The 13,329-nt window shown below is 29.6% G+C and overlaps 1 protein-coding gene across 5 annotated transcripts; it reads right to left on the minus strand.

Moving 5' to 3' along the window:
• Nucleotides 1–1,188: 1,188 nt before the first annotated feature.
• On the minus strand, nucleotides 1,189–6,425 carry LOC114284272 (DAR GTPase 2, mitochondrial-like). 5 transcript variants are annotated; one of them, XM_082883044.1, is made up of 10 exons: nucleotides 6,290–6,416; nucleotides 5,791–5,846; nucleotides 5,602–5,636; nucleotides 5,263–5,375; nucleotides 3,304–3,381; nucleotides 2,686–2,836; nucleotides 2,465–2,535; nucleotides 2,169–2,187; nucleotides 1,768–1,967; nucleotides 1,189–1,443 (listed from the first exon to the last, which is right to left on the minus strand). In XM_082883044.1, the coding sequence occupies exons 1-10, from the start codon at nucleotides 6,401–6,403 to the stop codon at nucleotides 1,405–1,407; spliced, it is 876 nt and encodes a 291-aa protein (XP_082739170.1). In that variant the 5' UTR covers nucleotides 6,404–6,416; the 3' UTR covers nucleotides 1,189–1,404. The 5 variants fall into 5 exon arrangements, with proteins under 5 accessions (XP_082739170.1, XP_082739168.1, XP_082739169.1 ...); XM_082883042.1 differs by having other exon boundaries at nucleotides 1,193–1,443; nucleotides 2,146–2,242; XM_082883046.1 differs by having other exon boundaries at nucleotides 1,194–1,443; nucleotides 2,146–2,242; nucleotides 5,791–5,864; nucleotides 6,290–6,425.
• Between the last annotated feature and the right edge of the window lie 6,904 nt (nucleotides 6,426–13,329).

Here is a 13,329-nt window from a genome sequence, read left to right on the forward strand (position 1 = left end):
TTTGCAATATACAAACAAGATTTATTATGACACTACAACAACTTTAAGCCTTTAACGTAGATTCCAAATTCGGGATAATTTTTGGTAACAAAACGTAAGCACATTCTTTTCGATGCTTTTCTTAGTTCCTTCTAAAAAAAATGATGGGCCAAAAAATTTGATTTTAAAAAAACAAAGATGATATCACAAGAAATACTAGGTAATTTTTGAAAGAAACGATAAGTTCAAGTTCTATTCTCTGTTCTTCGAGGTCACTTGTCACCTTAGATTCAGTAATTACTTGTAAATGTAAAACAGAAGATTACAGTGTCCTAAAAGTAGTCGAAAAATAAACCCAATAGCAGATACAATGCTCTTCATGTTGATGACAGTGGTGAGATAAACCATCAGGTTTGCTGATGTCCCTATCGACCCCAGCTTCTCAAACGTCTCATTTCCTGCAATCTTTTTAAGCTTAGACACATGGTGAAAGAACAACTAAAGATTGTTTATAAAACACTACAACAAGTTGGGTCTTGAATGACGAAATTTTTTTGTCTTCAAAGAGCTAATTTCGTCACTATAGATATTTGTGAGGAAATATTTTCGTCACCGGTTTCGTCATTGAATGTTTGTCACTAAAAACCAACGTGACGAAAAATAATTTCGTCACCAATGAAATTACTTCAGTGACGAAATTTTTTGTCACCAATAAAACAACATTTTGTCGCCAAAAATTCTCATTTTCGTCACCAAATAGTTATTTAATACCATATTTATAACTTTAGTTGACGAATAAATTTGTCACGCATGTTAATCATTGATGAGGAAATAATTTCGTCACAATAAGATGTAAAAGTGACGAAATTTTTCGTCTTCAAAAGTCATAATTTTCCGTCTTCAAAAGTCATACATGGGTGACGAAATATATTTCGTGACAAATATATATATACGTGATGAAATTTTTAGTCACCAAACAACAAAATAAATAAAAATTTTCATATATAAACTGCAGTAAATTGTCACAAAAAAGTTTATTAGTGACGAATAATCACTTTGTCATAATAACAAGTACAAATGACAAAACAAATTCGTCACTAAACTTGTTCCATATTTTATATTCAATTTAAATTATTATTTTACAAATATCCCTGCTCATATCCCAATAGCCTTTTAATTGTACTAAGAAATCCACTAGCTATTATACATCACTCCACAAAAAAATTCACTACACCATTTATATTATAAATCAAAATATATCCATCAAACAACTTTAATAATAATCCATTAAGTATCACAAAAAAACCATCAAAGCAAATCCCAAAATGAACTAACGTGGAGTCCACAAAAAAAAATCAATACTCAATCTTGATTTGCAACTACAACTAAGCATCAGTTTAGGGAAAAAAATTCAACAGTTGATCTTCATTTGCAAGTATGCTTCCGAACGTCATCAAAACCAATCTGCAAAGAAAATAAACAAGGCAAACATTAATATATTATCAATTACATCTAAACTCATATATAAATAATTTTATTTTATAAACCAATTTAGTAGAAATGCATATAACAATTCAAAACTTCAAAGAGTTGAGGTGATCCTTGATGATAAAGCAACACGGAAATAGAGACTTAGTTGATGAGACGTATTACAAGCAGCTGGTGGGTAGTTTAATGTATCTCACTGCCAGATTGTAAAGAAACATTGTAAAGATTTACTTATCTTCCCTATTCAGTAATACAAATTGTTCAAATTACATGATAAGTTGATCACTGAAATGTTTGTACCTGTGTGTGATCTGTGGCATACTGCTTCCGTCTCTTGTCCAACTCAGAGTCAACTGAAGTTTCGACTTTCTCATTTGATAATTTTTCACTCGCAGTGGTAGAAAATTTTGACCATTGCTTGTATTCATCACTTAAGTTGAGGATAGCCAAAAAATATTGAGCTAGTTCTGCTTCCCCAATTAAACAGTCATTAATAGCCCCTGCATTTCAAATTTAAAGCATGTATCAGAGCAGAGTTGCTGAAAAATCTAAAGATCTCAATTATCTAACCAAATCCCAAATGGGAGAGAATTTTGTGTGGCTTGAGAGAGTAACTCTAGCCCATTGTTTTTCACCATGTTTGATCACAAAAGAAAGACAATTTCTCATTAACCATACCTGTTAAAGCAAGTTTCGAACACACCTCAGCATCAGGAATCTCTGGAGGCAAAACCCCAGGGGTGTCCAAGACATAAATATTGGGATGGCTACCAATCTGAAAATAAAAATCAACTCAGCTATTACATGATAAACACATACAGAAAGGAAGCTGAAAGAAAAGAGACATGCTGAAAAACCTCAGCATAACAAAGGTCTTCTCTTATGACCATTTTTTAAGAGAAGATGAAATAACAAGAGAATTTGGAATGCATTAGCTATAATTCCCAACCCAAATAATTCTAGCAATATAGGCATAGAAGAAAGAAAGATTACACACCTTCAAGCTGCTGATATCTTTTGTCTCCCCTGGCAGCGGACTCACTGTTGCATGTTTCAACTTTCCTTTCTCTTAAAAATAAAAATATGCCACCAAATTAATGACCATAAATACATTTTTTTTTTTACGAAAAAAAGAATCTTGAAAATTAGTTCTTCTAAATCAAACTTTTTAATTAGAAAATTAGTAATGGATAATAGGATTTAATAAGGTTGAAGTACCCGAAGCACTAATCCGCCCAATATGATGCAAGGAGTTGGCCAGGGCTGACTTGCCAACATTGGGAATCCCAACTAGCAGCACTGTTATGGTATGATTAGCATGATCAATCTTCTTCAATTCTCTAACTCGGGCTCGTAAAAAGTTCAGGAACTGTAAAATGTGAACTCCAATCAAATGCTACTAAATTTGATAAACTAAGGTTGAATTGAGAGAATCAACTACAGAACAATGTGCTTTATTGCCTTCTCATAGATGAAGATATTCTGGGACTTTCGTTGTGGACACGAAGTTCAGACTAGAGTCACCTATAAATAATGACCAAAAGTAATCCTTACCAAGAAAACCCCTAGTTCAAACAAAAGAAGAGAGAAACAAATCTTAAATAAGTTTCTACAATCCATGTTTAGAACTGTTCAAGAGGTAATTGCATTTTTCAGTGCACCAATATATGTGACTGCACAGTGACTCACTGCTAAGTAAGAACAAAACGAGTCCATTGCAAATGCCCTCTTTAATGAAATATACTCAGATGATATATTCTATAACACAATGAAATAATTTCATTTCAACGGGTGGTCCAATGCCCCGTTGTTAAATGCATTGTGAAAGAGTTGTACCTCCTTGATGTTCTCCTTATTATGAGAATTGACTCCATAAGAAATGGAGTTTTGTTGTTCAAAATATGACCTCCATGCCTGTAAGGGTATCAAATATGTAAAAATTGATATGAAATATAAATCATTCTAATGCCAATTTGCCAAATGAGTCTATCCAAATCAACATTCTTGAAGTAAATGTAACTAGTACAGAGGAATTCCTTTTCTCAAAAAAAACATTTGCACCAGGCATACACGAGATAAAATTTCACATAACAGAAATTACACCTTGCCTATTGATCATAACTGTGTCACTTCCTGAAGTTGCTTCTTTCAAAATATATATTCCTTGAATGGGCTTAAAAGAATTAACTACTTCCAAACTCATGCTTTTCCTTTCAAAATGGGATACAGTTAAGGATCAACTATTGGATTTGAGGGAAAAATGATCTGACCCTCCGAAAATTGCGGAGTTTAAAAAATGTTCAGTGAATATAATAACAGACTACTTGGAGTCAGGACAGACTAATAAGTAGAAGTGTTTCATATTTTAACTTAAGGAAGGGGTCTGTTCGATAAATTTTATGTTTCATCTTTCTAGAAAGTTACAACAATGAAAACAATATTTCTAAAAAATGATTCAGTGTTTTTGTTTTCTATTAGTTTAGTAATTTTTCTGTTTCATTTTTTATCTATCCAAAAATTCATTCCAGTTTTATTTTCATGTTTCTAGTAGGCTTACTGAATGACTTAGTTTAATACTTACCTGCTCCATCTTTCTTAAAAATTGCGTAAGAAAAGTTCCTTAAGCAGGTTGCCAATAAGGCTGAGGATGACTCTTAATGCATGGGTTGTGTGCAGGTTGATCATGATACATTCTTAATCTGTTTGTGCACAATCAGTGTCAAATTGTATGATTATGCATTAGAGTTAGCAAATTCTATTGAAAAACTGTTTATATTGGATATCATATCATTGACAATTTGACATGTGGACTAATTAGAATGAATGTTAAATCAAATTAAAATACCCTAAATCCATGAGAAAATATTAGTGTTAAATCAAATAAACCCTAATTCCATGAGAAAATACCCTAAATCCATGAGAAAGTAGATGTTTGAGTGTTAAATCGAATTAAAATGCCCTAAATCCATGAGAAAATATGTGTTAAATCAAATAAATCCTAATTCCATGAAAAAATGGCATAAATCCATGAGAAAGTAGATGTTTCAATGTTAAATCAATGGGAAGTAGGTGTTTCAGTGTTAAACAATTAAGAAGTAGGTGTTTCAGAGTTTAATCAGAAGATTCTTTAGATATAGAGAAAAAAAAATTGAAACATTCATACCTTAAACAAACCAGATTCTTCTAAAGTACAACTATGGTGAGCCCTAGGGAGGAGCAGCACTTGGGGAAGAGGCAGAAGGAATGCCGTGAGAGAGAGAGAGAGAGAGAGAGGAGAGCAAAAGAAATGAAGGAAAGTGAAAGAGGATTAAGGTTGAGCATAAAGAACTGAGATTGAGCTAATTCATGTGTAGTAACAATGTTGTACAATTCTGTCCACAACTTTTAGGACCAAAGAGAGAGAGAGCAAATACTACACACCCAAAAAAATTTCAATAATCAAAAAGCTTCTATATATGGATGAGAAATAAACCAACATAGATGAGCCAAAATATCAAGCTAAGATTAATTAAAAATAATTTTTACTATATATTGTTGTAAAATCCTGAAGGAAAAGAATTTTACTCTTCAGTTTTAGAAGCCATAGATGAACAGTACATGAACCTGCAACCTAGAAATGACGGAAGAAAACAATTTCAATTTGCAAGGTAGAAATAACATTAAAGGAAAGGTACTTTGAGAGTAATATTGAAACATAATTCAAGTGCACAATATTTGCAGAAAATAACCGTCTATACTGACAAAGCAACAAATCTCTTCAAGTAGTCTTTAGCTAGTTTGGGTTTTAGATCTTACAATCTTTGCAATGCCAACATCAGCATCACTTTCAAATGAAACAGCAACTTCATCCAAGATTGGAGCCAAGTTTTTGCAATGACCGCACCAGGGTGCATAAAATTCCAAAGGAACTGTGTAACAAAACCTAACCACATATCAACATGAATTGACTGATAACATGACAATCATTAAGATCTAATAAATTTTTCTTGGTTTCTGAACTCTAAATCAATTATACAAAAACAATCCAGAATTCTAAATGACATAAGGACCACATAAAAGGCCAAACACCAATCCCAAGTTACTAATATGGATACGAACAAATAAAATGTTGAAAAAACTACAGTTAATACATACCATTTTCCCCAGAGTTGAAAACATTGTCCTGAAGGCTGTCAGCAACAATAAATTAATCATTATTTATAACTATATAGTAGTTGAAAAAGATTTATTATTAAGAAAATTAAAATAAATTCAGTAATATATACAACCTATATGGAAAGTCATATTCATTAAAAGGATTTAATTAACACAACACTGACATACCTGCCTTTGGGTTGAAGTAATTTACTACGACAAGCCACAAACTCCATGGGAGAGATCTAAGATTGAACCAATTTCTCCAACCAAAAAAAAAAAAGAACAAAAAAACAAAACAATAAAGAAAAAACCTAGCCATTGTGGCATTTTATCAAACACCTAGCAAACACAATCAGAATATCATGAGACTTTATAGTGTGTAGAATCAACAACAATCCATTCAATTCAATGATTATATTGGTTATAATATGAATATCATAATCAGAATATCGAACATGATAATCATTATATTTTTCATATTTTTTTCCCAAATTAAAATCATTCAAGTTGTTCATGGAACCTTCAAAGTAGAGAGGTTATAGAAATGTTAGAAGCAATGAATGGAATGGATTTAATCTCATCTTGACCCAAACGCGTCTGAAGACAGAGTAAGGGTAGAGAATGAGAAACGAGAGACCCGAATAGAGAGAGGGGTAGAGAAAGAGGAACAGAGACTACAACTAACCTGGATTTCGTGGACGGTGCTGTGAGTTGGACAATGGTGCGAGAGAGAGAAACGAAGAGCTTTGATGAAGCTATACCGTCTGCCTCTGCGTGTGAAATGAGAGCAATGGATCATTAGGGTCAAGAGAATGGATTTGGTCAGGAATAGAATTTGTCTCCAAAACACAAAACTACGTAGTTTTATAAATTGAAATATTTGGTGACAAAATATTTGTCCTCACTAATAATATTTTTAATGGAGACGAAATTTTTTGTCACTAACTTGGCGGCATAATTCCCCTCAAATTTTTTAATAGCGGGAAAAAATTTTGGTGACGAAAAAAATAAAAATAATGACGAAAAATAATTTTGTCACCTAATTTTTTATTATGTATGTAGATTGGTGACGAAGTTTTATTTTTCTCTCTAAAAATGGCACATTTGGAGACAAAATATTATTTTCTTCACTAAAGGGTAAGTCTTTCGTGACAAAATTTATTTTCGTCATTAGTTTTCGTCTCCAAAGACACTTGTGTTTTGAGAGGGAGAGGGAGAGGGAGAGGGGGAGAGATAGAGATTGATAGGAAAACTGATTGTGTTTTGTTTTGAGAGGGAGAGATAGATAGAGATACAGATTGATACGAAGACTGATAAAAAAAAAAACAAAAAAAAAAAAAAAGGAGGGAAAAATAATTTAGGAAAATTGATCCAAAAAAAAAAGGAGGGAAAAATAATAGACTATTTTTTTTCATCACTGCTTAATATGTTAAAATTCTTCTTTCAAAATTAGTGACGTCACAATTTTCTCACTAAAAGGCCTAAAAATATTAAAAATTATTGGTGACGAAAATATATTTCTCACCAAATGGTTTTAAAATATTTAAAATCAAATTTTTCAAAAAAAAAAATTTATTGGTGACGCGAATATATTCTTCATTATTAATTTTTTAATTGTTGAAAAAAAAATCTCACCAAAAGTTTCTAAATTTTGGCACCATCAAAAAAAATTAGTGGGAAAAACTTAGGTGACGAAACTTATTTTTTTTCTCACCTAAAAGTAAGTGTTTATTGACGGAAATACATTTCGTCACCTATTATTTTTATATTCTTATTATACGTGACAAAATTTATAATTCCTCATGGATTATTCTTATTTAGTGACGAAATTTGTTTTCTTCACTAATTTTCGTCACCATACCAATACAGAGAATAAGAGAAAGAGATACCAGAAAAAGAGCAAAGAGAAATCAAGTACCAAATCACCGAGCGAAGAAGATGTGGCGGTTACCGGCAAGGCTACTAGTGGCGGCGACGATTGGCAAGGCTAATAGAGGCGACGATGGTGATCGGCGTGGTGGAGGAGCAAGAGATAAGACAAATTAATACCCTATTTTGAGAGAGAGAGAGAGAGAGATGATAAACAGAAAAGGGGTAAAAAAAATTAATACCCTATTTTTTCTTAATTGCCGCTCAATATATCAAAAATCTCCCACCAAAATTGGTGACAATATTATTTCCTCACCAAAAGATATCAAAAATATTAAAACGTTTTGGTGACGAAAATATATTCCTCACAAATAATTTTATAATTAGTGACAAAATTTTTTCTCACCAAAAGTCTCAAAATTTTGGCGCCACCCAAAAAAAATAGCGGGAAAATTTTTGGTGACGAAACTTAATTTTTCCTCACTTAAAATGAAGTATTTATTGACGAAAATAAATTTTGTCACCTATCATTTTTATTTTTTTATTATATGTGACAAAATTTATAAATTCCTCACAAATTATTTTCATTTAGTGACGAATTTTATTTTCTTCACTAGTTTTCGTCACCATAGGTTACTTTTGTTGTAGTGAAAATATGCTTCCAAATCAAGATATCTATGATATATTAATGATTAACTTATCAAAAGGCTAAAATCTCGTTACATAATATCAATCTCTCTCTCTTAACAATGATGAAGGGCATGGCCTTAACACCACTGTAGTTGATGACTGGCTCGTCATCAGATGAATCAACCATTGCTTTCTCCATTGTTGTTCTTTCTGTCTTGCTCACCATGGGGTGTGTGAGAGAAACTGTGAAGTTTTCTCTATCCCTTTTGGTGTGCTTTGTTTTGTAGGGTAGTTATACTTCACATGTACTGTTTTAGAAGGGGTCAAACTTGATTAAAGTTTTTCTTTCCCCACAAAAAATGCCTTTTACAATGTCTTTTGGGTCCTTTTTTTGGAGTAAGGATTTTCTGTCTTCAAATAATTTTGTCTTTTATCTCAATTCACTTATAATTATTAGATATATCTTGAGATTTTTACATTTGAAATTCTCATATAATCTAATAACAGTGAGAGAATTGGGACATAAGGACAGGGTTATTTGGGGATAAAGAATCCTTGTACGTTTTGTTTTAAGGGTTTGGATGAGTAGGATTGTTAATAAGAGAATTATTCGTGAGGAGACATGTTAATATTTGTTATCAGTATTAAATAATGCATAAACAGCACTTGTTAGCATTTGTCTTTTAAATTTACGAGAAAAATTAAAGTGATTCTATCTTCTAACATTTTTTCAGAAATGATACACCTCTCTAATTTTGGAGCTCTAAACAGAGCTCTAATGACTTGGCAATCCAAAAAAAAAAAAAAAAGGACACAAACATCACATCATTGTGGGGCCCATGCACCATTAAAACTCTCTAGACCTCCATAATTAGAGCTTCCAATCTTTTCTCTATTTCTTTTTGAGACAATCACAGTTTAGTGCTGTGTTTTTAAAAATATATAATTTCAAGTTAGTGGTAAATTTTATGAACAATAATAATTAAAATTTTAGTTTTTTTCCATGAACTTAATAGTGGTAGATATTTTAAGATAGAGAAAAAAAAAAGAAAGAAAAATTAGTCAAGGTGAGCGTAAGCTGATCTAAACATCTAGTTATAAATATATATATATATATATATATATATATTTTTAGATTTTTGCATTTCAAAATTTTCACATAATGAAATATTAGTGGGGGAGAAAAATTATGTTTGCTTGATAACCAGTGGACTAATAATGATTTGTATTTGTTATGAGAGATAAGAGTGGAATTAATAATGTAATATTTCACAAATATCATTGTTGCATTACTATCAAATTTGGGCTTATATCAACTAATAAATGCATTACATATTTTAATATTAAAAAAATATTTTACAAATATTAAAATTATATTTCATAAATATATATTTTTTTGGTACTATGCCATTTTTTAAATATAATTTTTTTTGGTATAAATATTTTTATACTATTATATTTTTATATTAAAAATTATTTTTATATTAAATTATTTTGATATAAAGAGTGATGAAGTATAAAATGATGGAATAATTAAAAAAAAAATGATAGAGAAAAGACCACACTAATTAAGTAGAGTAAATAAATTAGGTAGGATAATAAAGGGCAAAATAGTAAATCTCTCTCTAATCGTAAGGGATTGTTTTTCTAATACCATCTCCCATAGAGGACTACTAATCCCATCTATGAAGGCCTATCATAATCCTAAGATATTGTGAATCATTTTCCTCATTTTTCAAACAAGCACAATATTAGTGGGTTTCATATCCATCCAAATCTAATCCCATCCCATATAACTCAAAACAAATTGACCCTTTGGATTTTCAGAATGTGCTTTGGATTTTTGGTTCTGGCTAACAAGTGTCTTTAGGGTATAAGTAAAAGATAAAAAATTTAAAATAATAAGATATTTTTTACTAAATTCAATATATTTTATTAAAATCAATATACTTTTTAATAGTTTTACATATTTTAAAGACATTTTATATATGCTTATCAATATTAAACAATGCACAAAGGATACTTGTTAGCATTTGTCTTTTAAATCTATGAGAAAAATTAAAGTGATTCTATCTCCTAATATTTTTTCTCGGGACAATCACAATTTAATGTTGTTTTCAAAACATATATAATTTCACGTTGGTGATAAATTTTGTGAACACTAATAACTAAAAATTTAGTTTTTTCCATGAATTTAATAGTGGTAGATGTTTTAAGATAGAGAAAAAAGAAAGGAAAATTAGTTGAGTTGGCGTAAACTGATCCAAACCCCTGGTTATAAAAAAATATATACGTTTTTAGATTTTTATATTTAAAAATTTTCACATAATTAAATATTTGCAGATATTTTAAGAAAAAATAATAAAGATGTTTAGACACAACATCTTTGGCGTAAAGTTGAAATTCATATTTCCCATTGTCTTTGAAAAACTACATTCATTTATAAATAAATACACAAAATATTACAAGAATAATGTTATAATATGAGTTTTGTAAATAAAATAATTTTTATGAATATTTTGTATTAAAGTAAAGAACCACATTTAACCATATTATTTTATATAAAAATTACGTATAAACTTTTTATTTATATATCAGGCATACTTATATATTTGTACTAGGCATATTGAAATTCTCGATAATAATTTTTAGTGCAATAAACTATGGCTTAAACTCTTAAATTACCCTTAAATCAAGAGAATATAAATGATATCAAACTCCTATTCTAATAACTTTTACTTTAGAAAAAAGTGACCAAAAATATATACTTACTTACTAGTAAGATAAAACATATATCTTTGATACTTTCAGAATATATTTAGATTTTAAATTTGTTAAAGAGCGAAAAATGAAACAAAAATCAAATTACTCTTCCTTCTATAACTCCAAGATACAAGCTCAAAACTTGTTTGAAGCCATTTTCGTTTTGTGTTCTCATTTGTCAAAAAACTATTTTTTGAAAAATGTTGTACCATTGTTTAGTGACGCTTCGTTTGGAAATAGGCTTTTTTAGTAATTTTTTAAATTTTTGGTTAAAATATGATGTAAATAAGACTAGTATGTTTGGGATGAATTTTTGATTTTTTACGAAAAGAAATGTAAAAAGTAACGAAAAAAATTGACTTTTTTATTCTTTTTAGTGACTTTTTAACTTTTAGGCTAAAAAAATTACATCTCAAACGAGACTTGAGCCCACTTTTAGCTCACATAGTTCGCATGGCTAACATATCCTAATCTATATGAGTCCTCTAATTTCATTCATTCATTCATGGATGACCTAAATAACATCATCAGCCTTCATGCTCTATTTAGTTCATAACCACGAAATGAAATAATCATTTTTTTATAATAGTGAATGACGATTTCATTTACAATGTATTTTTTAATATTTATTTAAGTAAACCAAATATAAGAATATATATTTTAATGAAATGATTATTCCATTTCACTTCATTATAGTGAATCAAAAACTATCTCAATAAAAATGCAAGTATGTTATAAAATAACGTACAAATAAAAATAAACTAACAAAATGACCAAAGCAGCCCATGTAACTCAAATGGCGGAGTGCTCGCTTAGCATGTGATTTTGTTTAACTGCTTATTTTATTTACTATATTTTTTTTTCTCGTGAACTTTTCCCAATAGAACTACTTTACAATGGAAATTACTATCACTTCTTCCAAATCATCCTTGCTAATACAACTAGAAAAATAATTGAGAGCACTAAAAGTGATACTCTAATAACACTACTAATGAAGTGGGAGTAGGCGATGTTTTTTTTCTTTTTTTTGGCATTCCCAATGCATTAGTGCTATTAGTGGTCTTTTTTTTAATAGTATGAATCATTGTTGATACAACTATTATATTAGTTTTAAAATGGTAACTAATATTTTCTTTTTTCACATTAAATTTTTAATTTTTAATTTTTAATTTTTTGAAAACATTCCTCCATGAATTTGATATTTCTATGAAAAAATAGGACAATTTTTATTTAAAAATCAATATTATTATTTTAACCTAAAAGTTATATTTATATTTTAAATTTAATGATGTGACAATTAATTACAACTCTGTCTCTCATATATTCTGTAATTATTAGTCAATTATCTCTGTTATACCTCACTTAGTGCTCCACAAAAAAATAAAATAAGTTTTTTAGCCTAATAAGACAAACACATTATATCAAATCCATAATCATTACATTCTTTCTCTTATAAAAGTCAAAAAAGCCACAAAAATCCATCCCAAAAGAGGCTTTTTTAGCCTCTAGCTAAAATAGTCAAAAAGTTAAAAAACTAAAAAGCATACCCACTTTCCAAACGAACCCTTAGGCCTCGTTTGGCAAGTGGCTGTTTTAGCCTAAAAGTCAAAACGTTACTAAAAAAATCAAAAAGCCAACAACGTATACCAAAAAGTTAAAAATTCTCTTTTTTCTCTACATTTTGGACATCTTTCGTAAAAAATCAAAAAGTCATCCCAAACATACTAACTTTTTTTACTTCATATTTTAGCCAAAAATTCAAAAAGTTATTAAAATAGCTTGTTCCCCAACGAGACCTATAAAAAATGAATTTAGAATTAGATTATAGAATTGTATATCATTTGATTTAAAAAAAAAATATTTTCTATACAAACAAACGAGCAAGCATTAGTTTTCACAATGATGCTATATACATACTCTAAAAGTGTGTACTATATATAAATTACGATATTTAAAAAAAAATAATATTGAGGCATTGTTTGGAAAGTGGGTTTGGGGCTAAAATAGTCACAAAAAATAAAATAGACTTTTTAGCCTTAATAAGATAAAACATCACATTCAACTCATAATCATTGCATTCTTTTTTTTACAAAAAAACCAAAAAAATAAAAACTCTTCCCAAATTAAATTTTTTAACCTCAGGCTAAAATAGTCAAAAAAGCCAAAAAGTCAAAAAACCAACCCACTTCTCAAATCAAGCTTGAGTCAGAACCAAATAGCACACAGCCTTTGTTTGGCAACTTGGGTTAGGTTAGGTTTGGGACTATTTTAGCCACAAAAAGAAAAAAAATAGGTTTTTTAGTCTAGTAAGACAAAATATCACATTCAATCCATAATTATTATATTATCTCTCTCACAAAATTCAAAATAGCAAAAAAACTTATTTCAAACGAAACTTTTTAATCACATGCTAAAATAACCAAAAAATTAAAAAGTCAACACACTTGCCAAACGAACCTACAT

The sequence above is a fragment of the Camellia sinensis genome, chromosome 8 (genome assembly GCF_055761805.1).
Source record: "Camellia sinensis isolate YWXY chromosome 8, ASM5576180v1, whole genome shotgun sequence".
Taxonomy (NCBI): domain Eukaryota; kingdom Viridiplantae; phylum Streptophyta; class Magnoliopsida; order Ericales; family Theaceae; genus Camellia; species Camellia sinensis.